This window comes from Chionomys nivalis, chromosome 25, assembly GCF_950005125.1.
Source record: "Chionomys nivalis chromosome 25, mChiNiv1.1, whole genome shotgun sequence".
NCBI classification, from domain to species: Eukaryota; Metazoa; Chordata; class Mammalia; order Rodentia; family Cricetidae; genus Chionomys; species Chionomys nivalis.
In genome coordinates this window covers 27434533-27451980 of record NC_080110.1, presented here as the reverse complement: position 1 = coordinate 27451980, position 17448 = coordinate 27434533, and the positions used below count along the sequence as shown (strand labels likewise).

At 36.5% G+C, this 17448-nt stretch overlaps 1 protein-coding gene across 1 annotated transcript; it reads left to right on the top strand.

Annotated features, from left to right (window-relative positions):
* Nucleotides 1–7469: 7469 nt before the first annotated feature.
* Nucleotides 7470–8432, top strand: LOC130866665 (olfactory receptor 10C1-like). Its single transcript, XM_057758267.1, has one exon. It carries the CDS (start codon nt 7470–7472, stop codon nt 8430–8432), a length of 963 nt encoding a protein of 320 aa, XP_057614250.1.
* Nucleotides 8433–17448: the final 9016 nt, after the last annotated feature.

Genomic DNA, 17448 nt, shown 5'->3' with positions numbered 1-17448 from the left:
ATTTTAGACAATTTCTAATAAAAAAGTCAAAATATGGCATATCAAAATTCTATCAATATAGATACCATCTTAAGTAGAATAAGTAACAATAAATAAGCAATAAAAATCCACAAAATACACTCTTTCTCTCAGTAGATTATTGGGTTCTAATTTAATTAATTGTATATTAGTGAGGTGAAGCATTTATTTGTGACACACTTAGCAATTAATTGACCTTTTAACACAAGAAATAAATTTTTATTTTTCATTCTAGTTGACTTTGAAAAACTATATTTTTTCATAAAATAATTTGACTCATTGTTGTAATGTGATAAGTACCTATGCAAACTTTGAGTACCTGCAATATGAGGCTGAGGGTCTTAGAATTTCCCTAAAACATTGTAGCACTACTAACAAGTTTACGTGCATATGAACACATATCTTGTCTGACTGCACAGGTTTGCATGATTAAAGGCCATGTGCTTCTTATATGCATCATTATTGCTTCATCAATGCATTGGTTTTCAGCTTTCCATGACTTTCCAGGTAATACAAGAGTTCCATCATCATTTGCTTTATTTTAATGCAGGACAAAGTTATACCATTTTCTGTAATTTAACAGATCCATTGTTTTTCTTAGAATGTCTTCACAATGTGTGGGTGAAAATATAAAATACTATGTTTAAAAATTGAAGTTGGGGGCAAAAGACATTACAAAAAAATCTCAAGATATATCTTACCAACTTATGGCTGACATTTCTTCTTTAATTAAAAGTCCGACCAATTTTTCAAAGAGGAATGATAACAGAACTTGAAAATTTCAATAGTTCAGTCTTTGATGAAGCAAAAGGCTTAGATAGACTCTCTGCTTTGTTTTAGCACTAAATGGTGAATATGTTTTAGTAATAATATTTAGAAGTGTAACTAACCTTGGGGAAATGATCCCAGGGACATAGTAAAGGACTGCTGTTAATTGTGCCACATTTTACCCCCAAGGGAGACTGTGGATCACTTTTAGAATTGACTATGCTTTTTGCAAATTATGACTGCATTTTAATATACCCTTCAGACTAATACTTCTTTTGTAATGGGACTCGGCTATTACAAATATTGCTGTATTAAGATTATGTGAAGAAAATATATTTTAATTTTTCCTGTGAGATTTTCACATTTATTATGAGTAAAATAACATTCAATATTTATATAAACTTATAGCATATGCTTAGAACATAACTTTTAAATTTTATTTTAAATACCTAATAAACTCATCCAAAAGTGGTATATAAAAAACATTTAAACATGTAATGTACATAAAAATTTTACACTTGAGCATTTAAAACTGGGTATATGTATTTAATTTTATTACTGCTCTGCATGAACCCAGAAGTTTCCTTTAAAAGTCAAATACTGTATAGGAATAAAAATAAGAGCTAAAATGTTTCTTTAAGGTAGGATTAAAATACCATATATATATATATATATATATATATATTTGTATTTACTAAGACATTCACGAAAACAGTTTACAATAAGAACTGTCTATTAGAAAATTATAAGGATAATAAAAAGTAGTCAAAAACATGCACAGCCAAACATTTACTACAATGCATACTGTTATAATAAGCATCAGGTGTATTTTCCCTGATAATTCAGTTCCATTCCACTGAGTATTTTGTATTTCCAAAATAAATGTGTATCCTAAGTACGAGCTCTTTGAAGTTTTTAATAATAAACATATTATAAATTTTGATGATACAAGTAAGATTTATAGATTAAAGTAATATTATATATGTTATTTTAAATAAATTTTCACTTATTTAATCCATTTTTTAGTGCTAAATGAAACCACATTTTGTGCGTGTTAGGCAATCACGCAAGTACTAGCTACAACACCAGCACTTTCTTTTTTTCCAAAAATTTAATGAACTAAAAATTATTATGTTGCCACTTAATAGGTAAAAGTATAGTACTTTAGTCAGAGCCCAGACAAACAACTGGAAGGAGAAAGCATTTATTGTGGCTCATGGCTTCAGTCCAGGGCCGCTTAACACTATTGTCTCTGGGTCTGTATTCAGGCAGAACATCATGGCTGGGAACACATGTCTGTGCAGAGCTGTTCATTGCATGACAGCGAGAAAGCAAAGAGAATTCTGACTCAAAACCCATTTAACTAACCAATTATGTCATTTCTAATTTCTTAGTATTATAAGGAATTCCCTAAGTTATCAAGTACTGATTCCTCTTTGTTGTTGGATCAACTCTCTCTCTCTCTCTCTCTCTCTCTCTCTCTCCCTCTCTCTCTCTCTCTCTCTCTCTCACACACACACACACACACACACACACACTCATAGCACACACACAGACACTTTTTGTATAAGTTTCATCACCTTGCTAGGAAATTTCCTCAGCTAACTACTCAAGTCAAACATTTACAAGTTCTGCTTCCAGACCATTTTAGTTTCCTTTTGGTTGTTATGATAAAATACTGAAAGCTCTTGGGGGAGAACATGTTCTATTTGGCATATACTGCCAGGTCAGAAGCTACCAAAAGCAAAAGTCTGTGTAGGAACTCAAGCAAGAACGCGAAGACAGGAACCTAAAGAAATGCTGTTTGCTGACTTACTTTCTGGCTCACCTATAGGCTCATTGTTAGCATTTTTATATAGACGTGGACCACCTGTCTAGGAGATGTGGCTACCTCACAGTGGGCTTGGCTTCAGGGATGTATAAAATAAATGCATATTAAAAATTTACACTGCAGGATGTAGTATTGCGCGCCTTTAATCCCAGTAATTGGAAGGCATTGTGAGATTGAGGTCAGGAAAGTCTACAGAGGGAGTTCCAGAACAGTCAGAGTTATATAGTGAAACCCATGTTTGAAAAAAATTTTCAATTTTGAATTGCCAGTGTTCTTGGTTTAAACATTAGCATTGCAAAGAACAAATAGATGAAAAAATAAGAGCAAGAAATTTAGCCATTCTTAATATTACTCAAACATTAATGCAAAATGAAGGAAAATAATATTGTTTTATACTTTTGCAGTTACTACTATCAAGAAATAAAGTGTTACAAATAATAGATGAAGTAATACAGAGACACATTTTTGTCTCTAGATTCGCATAAATCAAATTAGAATTTTAAGATATATTTTTATTTTTTGAATTCATATAAGAGCACACTGTATTAACATCATTTCTACTTCTCTTGCTTCTGTTGTCAATCACTCCTTTCTCTACTCCATAATTCCTTTTCAGATTCATGACAATATCTTTAAACCTACTGAGTCCATTTAGTATTGTGTGTTGTATGTATACTCATTTAAGGCTGACCATGTATTACTGGATAACCTATCAAGGGGATTCATCTCTAGGGAAAACTGATTCTTCCTCTCTGAGCAGATACTATCTTGCAAATGTTCATCAAGAAGTGGGACCTTACAAAGCTGTTCTCTCTTTACTGTTGGCATGTCAAATGGTGTTGTCATTATACAAGACTTATTTAGGCAACTATATTATTGAAATTTCATGGATACATCTTGCCTTTTGTGTCTAATAGACACTATCTAGCTGTGAAGATTCTGGTCCAGCCCTTACAATCTTTCTCCCCATTATTCTGCAGTAGTCCCTGAACCTTAGGTGTAAGGGTTGTGTTACCGATGAACTAATCATGGCTATATACTTCATGGTAACTTATTCTCTGTATTTTCACCAAAAGTGAATCTCTACAGTAACCTCTGTCTGCTGCAAAATGAAGATTCTTTGATGAGGAGTAAGAACTACTCTTACCTGTGGGTATAATAAGTATTTAGAATACAGTTAGAAACTATACTGATTTATGGAAATGCTATTAATAGTTTCTCTTGTAGGGTAAATGGCCTCTCCAGCAATAGATCCTTGCATAGGTTTGCAATACCAGTTATTGCGGGATAATCTTTTTGTATGCTGAAAAGATGTATATTTCCTAAGGCACCTTCTTATTGGTTTAATAAAGAGATGAATGGCCAACAGCTAGGCAGGAGAGAACTTCTGATAACAGAATGAAACTGGAGATGAATCTAGACATGGAAGTGACTTCAGCAAGAAACTGAAGAAGTCAGACCTACAGAATGGAAGAGAGATTAGAAGTCATGTGGTAGATTGATAGAAATTGGTTAATTTGAGTACATAAAGTGGGGTAACTTTAGAAGCCAGGAGGAAAGGGGTTATGTGGGTGGAGGGGAGAGAGAACTGTAAAAGTTGGGATAATAGCACAGTAGAAATGAGTTTATAATTGTATCCCAAAATGGAATATTTTTACCTTTATGTCCTGAAATTGCTGAAAGTCAAAATGAGGCCCTATTCATGTAGTTTGCTGAGCTGCACATAAAGCCTAGCCCTCAGCATAGGAAAGTGGCTGTCATGATAGCAAAGCACAGGTTGAGAGACAATGAAATTTGGATGTTGATGTAAAGCGTGTGACAAGAACTTATAGAGGCTCAGAACATGAACCAGACCCTTTACCGTCTCCTGAGGCTTATTTGCCTGAAGTAACTATACTACTCCCATTCTCTCAGACAGAAGCATCTCTACACAGTGATATCATCTAAGAGGATTAATTCTGCTTTGCCTGAGGAAGCTTGTTAGCTGGTTGACGTCAAAAGCTAGCACCACTTTGCTTCTGTAAATATATAATTAGATTCAATTCACAGAAGTCCCTAAAAATGAAATCAAAATGTGACCCAGAAAGAATATTATAAATGTTCTAAAGAACTATTTGATCATTCTAATTTGCAATAGTAATTCAGAGAGTATGTTCTGGAAATACAGATGAGGGACAATGGAAAAACAAATGAAATCTTGGATCAGGCCAATTTTTCTCATATGAATTCACTAAACTAGGGTCTGCATTTAAGAATGCAACTTCAGGACATCCTGAGAAAAGGTTGAAATGTTTGTTGTTTAAATGGCTAAATTATGTATCATAAAATGACCCAACATGATGTGGTTTTTAAAATCTTATTTTATTTTATTTTGCTATGATTTGTTGTTATGTCTTAAAAACTCTTTCTTTTCTAAGGAGTTAAAGAAAGGGAGTCCAGATTGGAGGGGAGGTGGGGAGGAACTGAAAGGAGCAGAGGCAGGGGAAACAGTAACCAGAATATATTGTATGAGAAAAGAATCGAGTTTTGATAAAAGGATAAAATAAATAAAAAGTTTAAAATAATGGTAACAATGTAATATGTGTGTGTGTGTGTGTGTGGTGTGTGTGTGTGTGTACTGCAATTGGAGAGAGAGAGAGAGAGAGAGAGAGAGAGAGAGAGAGAGAGAGAGATAAAACCATACTCAATGTGGGCAAATGTGATTCAATTATAATTATCTAAATTTTTGGAAAGCCCAGAGAGATAGAAATCTGATATGGAAATGTCAGTTTGAGTATCTCTTTGAGTGTGGATACACTCTTCTTAATTTCTTGTGTATGAAAACTCAAGATTGCTAGCTTCAGTGGTTTATGATGGGAGCCTCAGAATCCTAGACTTCCAGTCTTACACTTAGAACCTATATGATCAATTTTCCTACTCCTGAGACCTTTGGGGTAGAACCAAGCCAAAATATGAACATCTCAGTGTCACCAGCAGGTAGATGGTCTGTTGTGGAATGTCTCAGTCTCCTTAAGCTATGAGTCAATTCTGTAGAAATCTTGTGTTATTCAGTCCATGTCAATTTATGTATCTATCTATAGATCTATTGATCTATAGATGCGCTCATGCATCATTCTCTTCTTGAATCATCTTCTGCCTTGAGACCTCTCTCTTATACAAACTCTAGTGTTTGTTGTAGTTGATAGTTGTAGTAGAAGTAGAAAACAGATTTATGTAAGATAATACCTTCAAACTTGGTATCTCAACCCTCCTTTCTTTTGCTTTTAGTTCTTATGATAAGATCTGAGAATATTAATAGTTAGTAGAAAATGTAATTTAGCCAATGCATAAACTTTGAATTAAAAAATATTATAAATGTAGATATGTATTTGTTGTATGTGTTTGATGTATGTGTGTGTGTGTGTGTGTGTGTGTGTGTGCTGTGTGCACATGAGCATGTGTGATGATCTCCTCACCATCTACCATATGAAGTTGAAGGATTCAACTCTGGTCATCAAGTTATTACAGCAAATTTCTTTTCCCAGTGGGCTGTGATGCCAGACCTCAAGTTGTTCATTTATTTTTTAAATTTTATTTAAATAACATTTTTTATTTATTTTACATACTAACTGCAGTTCCCCCTCACTCCTCCCTCCCAGTACCCCCTCTGCATCTTCCCATCTACCTCCCTCCCCATCCTCTCCTCCCCTGTCTCCATTTTTAAAGGGGCAGGCATCCCCTAGGCTTGAACAAAACATGGCTCATCAAGTTGAGGCAGGACTGAGCTTAAAAGAAACATGTTTCCTTAAAATGTCCCAATCAATTCAATGGGAGGTTTAATATTTATTGGTCATGCCCACCTTTTATGCTATCCGTCTAAAAGATTGATAGTGAAGGGCTGTGAATGTCTATGTGGGTTGCGTGGACTCCGTTTGTGTTCTAAACCACACCGGATTATATTGCAAAACTCTGAACAGAAACTTTGTAATAGACCTTCATAAAAATTGCTGTGGTTCGGCCCTTAGAGTTTCAAGCAAATCATGGGTGTCAGATAGAAACTTTTACTTTACAGTATCTTCAGTGAAATCATTGAAAATAATAGATTATCTCTAGAAATATACTAAAAGATCCAAAACCCAAGTTACACAAGAAACGTGTTTGTATGTTTATTGTTTTGTTTTAACACATTCCTCCTGAGATTAACATAATTACGCAGTACAAGGATATAATCCCTATGGTCTCTCACAGAAATAAAAACACCACTTGTGCTTGGGATTCATGTTGCCATTTGGCATTTTAGAACACTTACAATACCAACAGCAAGAAGAAGCGTCTAGGCAGTCCTCCCAGCCACAATATCCTGAACAAGTTTATTAAGGGTGAAAAGAAGATCCTTATTTTTATTTCTGTGGGTCTTGCCTGACTAATCATTAGCATATTCTATTTAAGTCAAAATTAGATTATTATGTAGGTAAGTACTAAATAAGTGACTGGAATAAACTTTCTGAGGAGTCTTGATATGGCTGTAAAGGTCAGATAATCAGAACATGACACTTTCTTATTTAATGTTCTATGGTCTTATAATTGAAACTCTTTTATACGTCCATTGTAAAAGAGCTTGCGTGCATTACTAAGCAGAAGTTGGAATTCTTAACTTAGATGCCTTTTTATCCAAGTTCCTATGAAAACAGAACAAGAGTCACAACAGAAATATGCATCCACTTGATGGGTTGTTTGTCTCAAGGCATCCAGGTGTCACTGCTCTTTTGTTAGCACACTGATAGTGGATGAGTTCCATTGCTGAGGGTGATTGACACCCGTGGCTGCTGATTGTGTCCCTTGGAACTATCTGTGTGCTCTGTTGTCTTCCCAGATGTCTGACTCTGAGCTGATGAAGAATGGAAGCCTATCTCTCTGCACTGAATTCACATTGGTGGCCTTTTCTTCTCTAGCAGAGCTGCAGCTTGCCCTCTTCTTTGTGTTCTTGGTTATCTATTTGTTTACTGTAGGAGGCAATCTCCTCATCATCTGTGTGATCTGGGCCACCCCTTCCCTGCACACTCCCATGTACTTCTTCCTGGTCAACCTCTCCTTTCTGGAAATGTGCTACATCAGCAGTGTGGTGCCTCAGATGCTGGTGCATCTCCTCGTGAAGTCCAAGACCATAAGTGTGGGATGCTGTGCAGCGCAGATGTACGTATTCACCATCTTGGGACTGACAGAATGCTGCCTGCTGGCAGCCATGGCTTATGATCGCGTTGTGGCCATTTGTTACCCCCTCCATTACACTCTGCGGATGGGCCCTTCTGTCTGCTTGAAGTTGGCTGGGGCGTCTTGGATGACTGGAACAGTGGTGGAGTCAGTACAGACCACATGGATCTTCACTCTGCCTTTCTGTGGAGCAGGAAACATTCAGTACTTCTTTTGTGACATCATGCCCGTGGTGAAACTGGCATGTGTGGATACCTCCCAGAATGAAATTGTGCTATTTATTGTTTCCCTGATCTTCATCATGAGTCCCTGTCTCTTCATTCTGTGTTCCTATGTGCGCATTCTTCTGACCATCTTGAGAATGCCTTCAGCAGCTGGCAGACACAAAGCTTTCTCCACCTGTTCGTCTCACATCTTAGTCGTTTCTCTTTTCTATGGCACTGCCTTGTTCACTTACCTCCAACCCAAGAGTTCACACACCCCAGACACTGACAAAGCTACTGCTCTTATGTACACTGTGGTCACCCCTGCCCTGAATCCTGTTATCTACACTTTGAGGAACAAGGAAGTGAAAGAAGCTTTTCGAAAGGGAACACAGAGGAAGTTTCTTAGACAAGTGGACTAGTTTCGCCAGGCAGCTGAAACTTTTACCATTGTGTAGAGAGTTTATTCAACTCTATGAATCCTTTATCATTCTGTGTTGCTATTGAAGCATTGATAACCTAACAAATATGTCTATTTTATAGTTTTCAATATGAACAAATAGAGAGCAACAAACCTAGGATTATGTATTTGTTTAATCATTCATTCAAGTTTTTTATGGTATTTAGAACTCAGTTTAAGACAGTGCACTGCTATCAAGCTAAGTCTACTCCTCTTTTTTCCTTGAACTAAACTCACTCTGTAGTCCAGTCGGGAGTTGAGTTCATGAATTTCCTACCTCATTCTCTTGAAATTATGGGATTATATAGCAGCACTAAATTTAATTTGTTCAAGTTTTCAACTTTGAATCCATATGTTATGGCTACCATCATTTTATAACTGTTAGAAAACTGCTTCATGGAACAGAAATATTATAAAACACAATCAAAAATGTATTTCTCTTTAGATCTAGTAAGGTATTAAGTACATTATTCATGCCATGAAATTTTGTTTAAAGCTTGATTCTAGAAGATTGAGGAATCTCATGCCATGGTTTGCTCCCTGTTGGCTAGTACAAATTTATGGAAATACTGTAAGGAATTTCTGTAAGTGTCAAGGATTGAATTTGGACTTTGGAAATTGAAAATTAAATTGGAGAGATGCATAAAGTACATTCTTAGTGAAGAAAAAGAAACAAACTAACCTAATATAGTTGGTATACCTGTATTTGTTATTCACCATATTAATAAAAAGGTAAAGTACCCAGATATGATAAAGAAATGGCTTGTGTAATGATTATTCATAGGTGTCAAATTGACTACATTCATTTGGAATTAACTAAAACCCCAAGGCATTGGGCACACCTGTGAGGGAGTTTTTAGTTACTCAGATCATTTGTGGTAGGAAGACACAGCTTAAATCCACATCACATGAAACTGGAAGACCAACCTTTAATTTCACCCCTTCTCATGGCAAACTACATAAAGGACAAGAAGAAAGAGACTTTTACTCTTTGCCTACTTCTTTGACTCTCTTGGCAAGTTCATTTATTCACTGGCACTAGAGTCTACTCCTTCATGATTCCAGTGTAGACAGAAGACCAGATGAGGCATCCAGAGTTGTTGACTAAACATACAAGATCCTTGGATTCTCCTTTGGGAGGCAACCATTTCTGAACTATCTGGACCACAGCCTATAAGATACTCTTATATATCAAATACATATATTTTATCAGTTCTGTTCTTCTAGAAAACCCTAACAGAGACTGTGATACCAGAAATGGATCTAGTGAAACAGAATTGTAAGGATGGGTTTTTAATTATGTTAAGCAGGTTTAGGAATTTGCCAAACCTACAGTTACCGAAGACTCCCCAGGTAGCATGAGGAGCACTGACAGCCTGTGGTTAGAAATCTTCAAAAGGTTTGATGCATAGAATAAGGAATTCAGTGATTTTAAATATAAAACTTTTAACAATTTATCAAAAAATAAGAAAAGCAATGATGCTGATTGCTTCTTTCCAGCATTTCTTGATAAACTGACAATTAAAAAGAATGATTTTAGGGATAAAATTTAAAAATTTCTATTATCTTGGGATACAGTGGCAAAGGACAAAGAGTGAACTGAGTGAAACAACTGCCCAGATCCAGATGTGTGTAAACAATCTAAAGGTTTCTATGTGTGCTCTGGAAGAAAATATTCTCTCCAGAAGCCATAGAACTCAAATTGTGAAATATCAAACCTGTAACCTCATCATAAGATTGGCTGAATTACAATAAAAATTGAAGTCTCAGTCTCAGAGAGTGTCAGGTGTTAAAGTAAGGGCACTGATTGGTAAGAGATAGGATCCTGTAACTTGGGATGGAGATCTGTGGGAAGACCCTGCTGAAGCTGTGGACTTGGTACATTCTGATTCTGAAGCGTTTATACCACTTGAGGAAGTAGTCTCTCCATCCTTAGCAGAGGATGTATTCCAACCCTTGCCTCCTGTGGGAATTAGTCTTTCATTGTCAACCACACAGCAGCAAACTTCCCTAAAGGAGATGCCAGACAAGAAAATACTGGTGTCTCTTAGGGCCCTTCAGTGTTGCCCCTAGATCTATAGCCAGACTTAAGATTAAGCAGGCTCCCAGATGCAAGATCGAAAGTCCTTGAGGAGGTGCTCTATACTAGTAAGGAGCTGATGGAGTTTCTAATTCATTAAAGCTGAAATTTGTGTGCAAATGGAATCTAGAGATACAACAGACATAGATACCCTCAATGACCTTCCCTAAGTGACAGTGTGATTTTTTAATTTATTAGACTTTTAAAAAATAACAATCCAAGTTCCCACTTCCTCCCCTCCCATCCCCTCCACACACCCTCCCACCCCACTCCCATCTAATCCTCAGAGAGGGTAAGACACATGGCCTTGTGGAAAGTCCAAGGCTGTCCCTACTATATCTAGGCTGAGCAAGGTATACATCCAAAGAGAATAGGATTCCATAAAGCCAATGCATGTAGTAGGGATAAATCCAGTGCCATTGCCAGTGGCCCCTCAGTCTGCCCCAGTCATGCAACTGTCAACCACATTCAAAGGAACTAGTTTGGTCCTATGCTTGCTTGTTCCTTCCCAGTCCGGCTGGAGTTGGTGAGCTCCCATTAGCTCAGGCAAACTGCTTCAGTAGGTGAACCCATCACGGTCTTGACCTCCTTGCCCATATTCTCATTCCTTCCACTCTTCAACAGGACTTTGGGAGCTCAGTCCAGTGCTCCAATGTGGGTCTCTGCCTCTGCCTCTGCCTCCATCAGTTACTGGATGAAGGCTCTATGGTGATATTTAAGATAATCATCAGTCTGACTACAGGGCAAGTCAAGATCAGGGCCCCTCATTTCTATTGCCCAGGGTCCTAGGTGGGGTCGTCCACTTGGATTCCTAGGAATTTCTCTAAAGCAATGTTTCTACTAACCCCATAATGGCTCCCTCATCAAGAAAGAAATCTCTCTCCTTTCTCTAATCTCATGACAGGGTGATCTTATCTCCTTAGGTTTCCAGAACTGCCCTAAAATAGAAGCACAAAGTGGGTACCAAGGCTTGAATACCTAAGTGTGTAGAAAAGATTTCTGATCATAACATTTTTAATGCAAAATGAGATAGTCATTCTTGATGAAAAATTGTTAATTTTATTGATGTAAATGGAATCTTTCTGTACAAACAAAAACCATATCTTTATTAGTTATAAATATTTTGAGAATGCATCTTCCTAAAAGCATCTCTATGGTAATGATAAGAAGCTTTATTTATAATAGACAAAAGCAATTCATAGCATCTTCAAGAGGTAAAAGGTGAAACCTATGATATTCCCATATATTTGGATCGTTAGCAACTTAGTAAATGTTAGGAATGAAAAGGCATAGATGAACTTTAAGCACATATTGGCTAATAAAAGAATGAAGGATTAAACAGAAGTATACTCATGGAATAAGTTCCATTTAAATAAAATTTTAGGTGACATAGTTTCACACAGAAGAAACTTATAAATCAGTGTTTGTCAGGATTTAACAATTTAGAGGGTTTAACAATTATGGCCCTTGAAATTACACTGCATTCATTCTCTAGAATATCTTCATATTGGCATCTTTTAGTCCACAACCTGCTCAGCAAAGAAAGCAATATCCATCTCATTCAGTTCCTAATGCATATGCCCAATGGAAACAATTGTCTGTAGTAAAGTACTTCTCAGCACCTCATACTGGAAAGCAATCAAGACTATAGTAGTACATGACCATGAGAACATATTTTGAAATTTAACATTGCATTATGATCTTTTCAGGTAATGATGTATTCTTCTGTCTCCTAACTGCAAACCCACAGCATCCTGATGGCATAGTCCCCAGAAAGGAAATAAGATAGATCTCCTACTTGATTTTGTTCTCCTTAGTTCCTCAGTACACACTGAGGGAACGTGAGGTCTAGAGTTAGATATTGGGATAGCAGAGTGGCACCTTAAGAGAGAATCAATGCCTATCTCTGCTTTTTCTGCTGTGAGTTAAAGGGTACATACAAGTTCCTGATCTTGGACTTCTTAACCTTAAGAAATTTGAACCAAAATAAAATTATTTTTCTTTATATACACTAAACTTTTGATATTTGCCACATACATGTTTTCTCATATTGTTCTATAAGTATCTTCCCTAAATAAACAAAAAAATCTAGAGTATTCTGGTAGAGTAACAGAAAACAGATGAATGGAGTTAAAGACTTTCACCTTAAATTAAGTTTTATAATAATAAACTTGTCCCTCATTTACCTGGCCATCCCAGATACAATAAGAATAGGTGAAAGCCTTCATACTGAGGTTTGACAAGGAAACCCAATAGGAAAAGAGTTTCAAAAGCAGGTAAAAGAGTCAGTGATACACCCACTACTACTTTTAGGAATCCCCCAAAACACCAAGCTAACAGTCATAGCATGTATGGAGAGGATTTAGTGTAGACCTATGTAGGCCCCATGCTTACTGATTTAGTCTCTGAGATCCCATGTGAGCCGTGCTTAGTGGATTCTGTGGACCATAGTCTTGTGATATCCCCATCCCCTATGTCTTCTACAGTCTTTCCTTTCTCTTTTCCTATGGGTTCCCCCATCTTCGAGGGACCTGGTAGAAACCTCCAATTTAGATTTTTCTCCTCATACTGTCTGACTGTGGGTCTCTGTGCACACTCCTATCTGCTGCTAGAGGAAGCCTCTCTGATGATGACTGAACAAGACACTAAGCTGTGAGTGTAGCCAAATATCATTAGGAATCATTTCTTTCTATTTTTCTTTCCAGTTGTCTTTGGTTCTGCTCTACATCTCTGGGCTATTCTGTCTCTTATTCCCGGCCATTCAGGCAGTATAGGGCATGGACTCCCTCTTTTAGCAGGGCCTTCAAGTTAAACCAAACATTGCTGGTCACTTCTACAAGTTCTGCGCCACCATTGCCCCAGCAAACCATTCAGACAGGACAGAGTGTGGATGGAGGATTTTGCGGCTGGTTAGTGTCCAGGCTTCTTTTTCTGTAACCTGAAAAGTACCATCCCCTCCGAAGAGACTAGGACTTAGGGGTGAAGGCTCCAAGCTGGCACCAACTCAACTTCTCTAAGTTCTGTGGACTATGTAGAATTTGTCCTTAACAAGGAAGTGTGCTTCCAGTTTTCATAGAAGGACTTTCTGTGCTAGCATCAGCCTGGGTTGTTTAGTGGTCTTCACAGGACCTCCAAGGCCAATAACTCAAATGAATGCAACCCAGTCCCACCACTTGAAGCCTTGCCTTACTACAAAAGATAACCAGTTCAGATTCCATATCACTCTCATGTATTCCAGGAAGTTTCCACAGCACTAGGTTTCCACACTGTCCCCAACAAACACAATGCCTCCCAGTCCTGCTGTCTGTCCCCCCAGTCTCTCTCTCCATCCTCCCACCATCCGGTCCCTCCAACTCCCATCCCCACCAACCACAATCCATGCTCAGAATCTTTTCTACTTCTCCTTCCCAGAAAATCCATCCTTCCCTCTGTAACCCTTCAATTCATCTAACCTCTCTAGGTATGTGGATTGTAACTTGCTTATCATTTACTAACAGCTAATATCTACTTATAAGTGAATGCCTACCATATTTGTCTTTCCAGTCCTGGGTTACCTTACTAAGGATGATTTATTTTTCTAGTTGCATCCATTTGCCTGCAATTTTATGATGTCATTCTTAACAGCCAAGTAATATTCAATTGTGTAAATGCTTCACATTTTGTTATCCATTTTTCTGTTGAGACACCTCAGGTTGTTTCCACTCTCTGGCTATTATGAATAACATCACAAAGGACATAGTAGAGCAAGTGTCCTTGTGATAGTATGGAGTGTCCTTTGGGTATATGCCCAAGAGTGGTATAGTTTGAGGTATATCAATTTCCAAATTTCTGAGGAAACATCATATTGATTTTCATAGTGGACGTACAAGTCTGCACTCTCATCAGCAATGGAGGAGTGCCCCCCTTGCTCTTCATCCTTTCCACAATGAGCTGTCGCTTTTGTTGTTGATTTTAGGCATTCTGACACATGTAAGATGGAATATCAAAGTAGTGATGAATTGCATTTCCCTATGGCTAAGGATGTTGAAGATTTCTTTAATTGTTTCTCAGCCATCTGACATTGCTCTGTTGAGAATTCTCTGTCTCTTTTTAAAAAGGACAGATTGTCTGGGGAATACATTTGGATAACAGGAGACATGCTGGATCCCGGGGAAATGTTGTCATGAATCTCAAATACTCATGAGAATTTTCTTTAAATGTTGATTCATAAAGTGAGCCCATGAAAATTCCCTAAGATAGGGATTGATTCATTTTATATGGCAATGTGGACAATAAGTAGAAAATGATTCAATGCAAGGACCACATCACTGCAGTAGAAAGAGAACTTCAACACAAAAGTCTGCCTGCCAAACAATGGCTAACAAAATTGTCTACAGGGTTGTCTTCATAGGTGAGCAAAACACATCCTAACTTGTAGTTTAGTGTCAGCTGCACTCAGAGAGGAATGCAGTGTCTCTTTTCATAAACTTGATCAAACAGTTTAGTCCAAGAAGAGTCTGGTCCAAGCACATCTGTGCTGGTATCTCTACCACTTTATCGTGTGTTTGTGTGTTTCAAATAAATGCTTGTACTTTTTAGACATTTTACACTGTTTCTTGGAATTCAGAAAGATAAAATCATTTGCAAAAGTTAAGAAATATTGTCTACTATGTATATTTAATTCATTTAAATTTTTTTCTACCAAAAGATTGATAGGTTATGATCACCTTTAAACTTTAATAGAGAAAATAAGGCAGTTGTAATAATTACAGCTAAAAGCATTTTCCATTTTAATTAATCCAATACTCAAGATGGGTGATACAATTTAAATTCTTTCATATATTTGACTTGCATATGAATATTACTTTCAGAGAATTTTGTAGAATCCTTAGTATGTGTCACTTCACATAGATAGATGAATGGACTTAATTAACGATACTGTGATTTCTGTGGTTTAGACATATGAATTCCTACATTTTATTGCCATTGAGGCCATTTGTGTACACAAAGGAAGTTGTAAGAGATGCCCTCGTGACTCTCTGATGTGAAGGTATGTCTAATAAATGGTGATCTTTAGCCATGTGTGTCGGCTGTGTTGGTATGCACAGCCCTGACAGCAGAAGGCTCCTCACTGCTTCTCAGTAGATTATGGATTCACTGAGCACTTTGCCTCAGTTCTTTACACTATTCTGGGAATATTTGCTCTCATTTCTGTTTCTCATTCTAAGACCTATCATAGACTCCAAATATTTTCATGATATTACATGAAGTAAGTTTTTTAATTTCTTTTTTCTTTACCTGTGACCTTTCCTAGGAATAATATATACATTAGAGGTTTAAGTAATGATCATATTATCTTTAAAACAAAAAATAATATTGTAGAGTTATTGTCATGCTACTCATGTGTGAAGATCCCAAATTAGAAGTTCCCCAGGAGATATTGTTAGTTTTAACGCTAGAAATCCAGTTTACTAGCTATATAAATCTATGTAATTTTGTTTATTAAAAGTGCCATTTCAATATATACAGGTATCTACATCACTTCCTACTGTCTTTGCTCATACTTCCCACTCTTTCTTTTCTTCTCCACTACCACTGACATTCTATCTTGCTGTAAAGGCTGAAGTCTTATGTATAATACCCAAGCACTATTCATATCTCCAGTTTCATAATTTTTATGAACTGAATGGCAGCTAGAAATTTTAATATTATTATGAGGAAAACATGTCAAAATTTGAGTCATGTTATTTGATAATACAATACTTTCAAAATGTATATTATTTATATATTATATATAGCATAATTTTATGTATAAAGTGATTTTTAACTTTATCAAATAGTTCTCCTGTTTTGTAGGTCATTTATTCACCTTGCGAATTTCTTCATTAGATGAACCAGGAACATGTAAGCTTTAAAAGTACGTAAGGGAAAACTTAAAGGTTTAAAAATGTCGTATTTGCTTCAAACACACACATTCCTCTAAAATTTTTCTCTTCAATTTCATTCCATTTCTAGATATCTTATTTCTCAGAATTCTACACAACTTTTTAATCCTCCCATCTCATTCAGCCCCCTTAAACTCTATTTACATATATCTTTTGTCTGGTGTATCTGTTGCTCAAGATTTAATTTTTTGATACTAAAATCTTAAGAATTCACAATGGTTTATTATAGACACTGGCAGTAACAAACTGTTTCTGATTGTAAGAAAATTTCAATAAAATATATGGTGATAGCAGAAATCAAAGCAATACAAATAGTAACAGAAATTGTAAAGAAAATTGCTTCAAGTCATTGAATTCAATAGAAGTATCAACATTACCTCAATGATTTGTTTTCAATTTTGAAATTGCATCACCTCCGTGAAAGTATTAAAATGAAAATCAGACAGTTCAGTTAGATAAGCTGAATAACCTAGAAAGGTATATTGATCTTACTGATGGTTTTTTCTTTCCCTCTCCTTTTTCTCTCCCTTCCTTCCCCCTTCCTATCTCTAGCTCCTCTTTCTTTTTTCCATTCTTTTTCATTATAGACCACTGTGGTTTAAGTGACTAATGTCACTGGCTTTCTTTGAAAATATTTAATATTGTAGCAAATTAAAGTTTTTAAGTGAACAAAAAATATGACACACCATCCAAACTCTGTTATATGCTCAAGAAACAAAACATATCCTTTTTTTTCTAGAGTCTTTAATTTACTGATAATTTGTTCTCTGAAAAGAGATGAACAAATAACACCATCATATGGATTGTTCTAGAGTAAAATCAAAAATAAATATCCTGATTTCTGTCCAGATGCCATGAAGCTATAAGCTACTGTTTTCCCGCACAGCTCTCTTTAGATCATTGATAGGCACTGTGTTGCTGTCTGAACCCTTGTCTTCTCAACGCCTAGGATACTTCAGCATTATTTATCACTA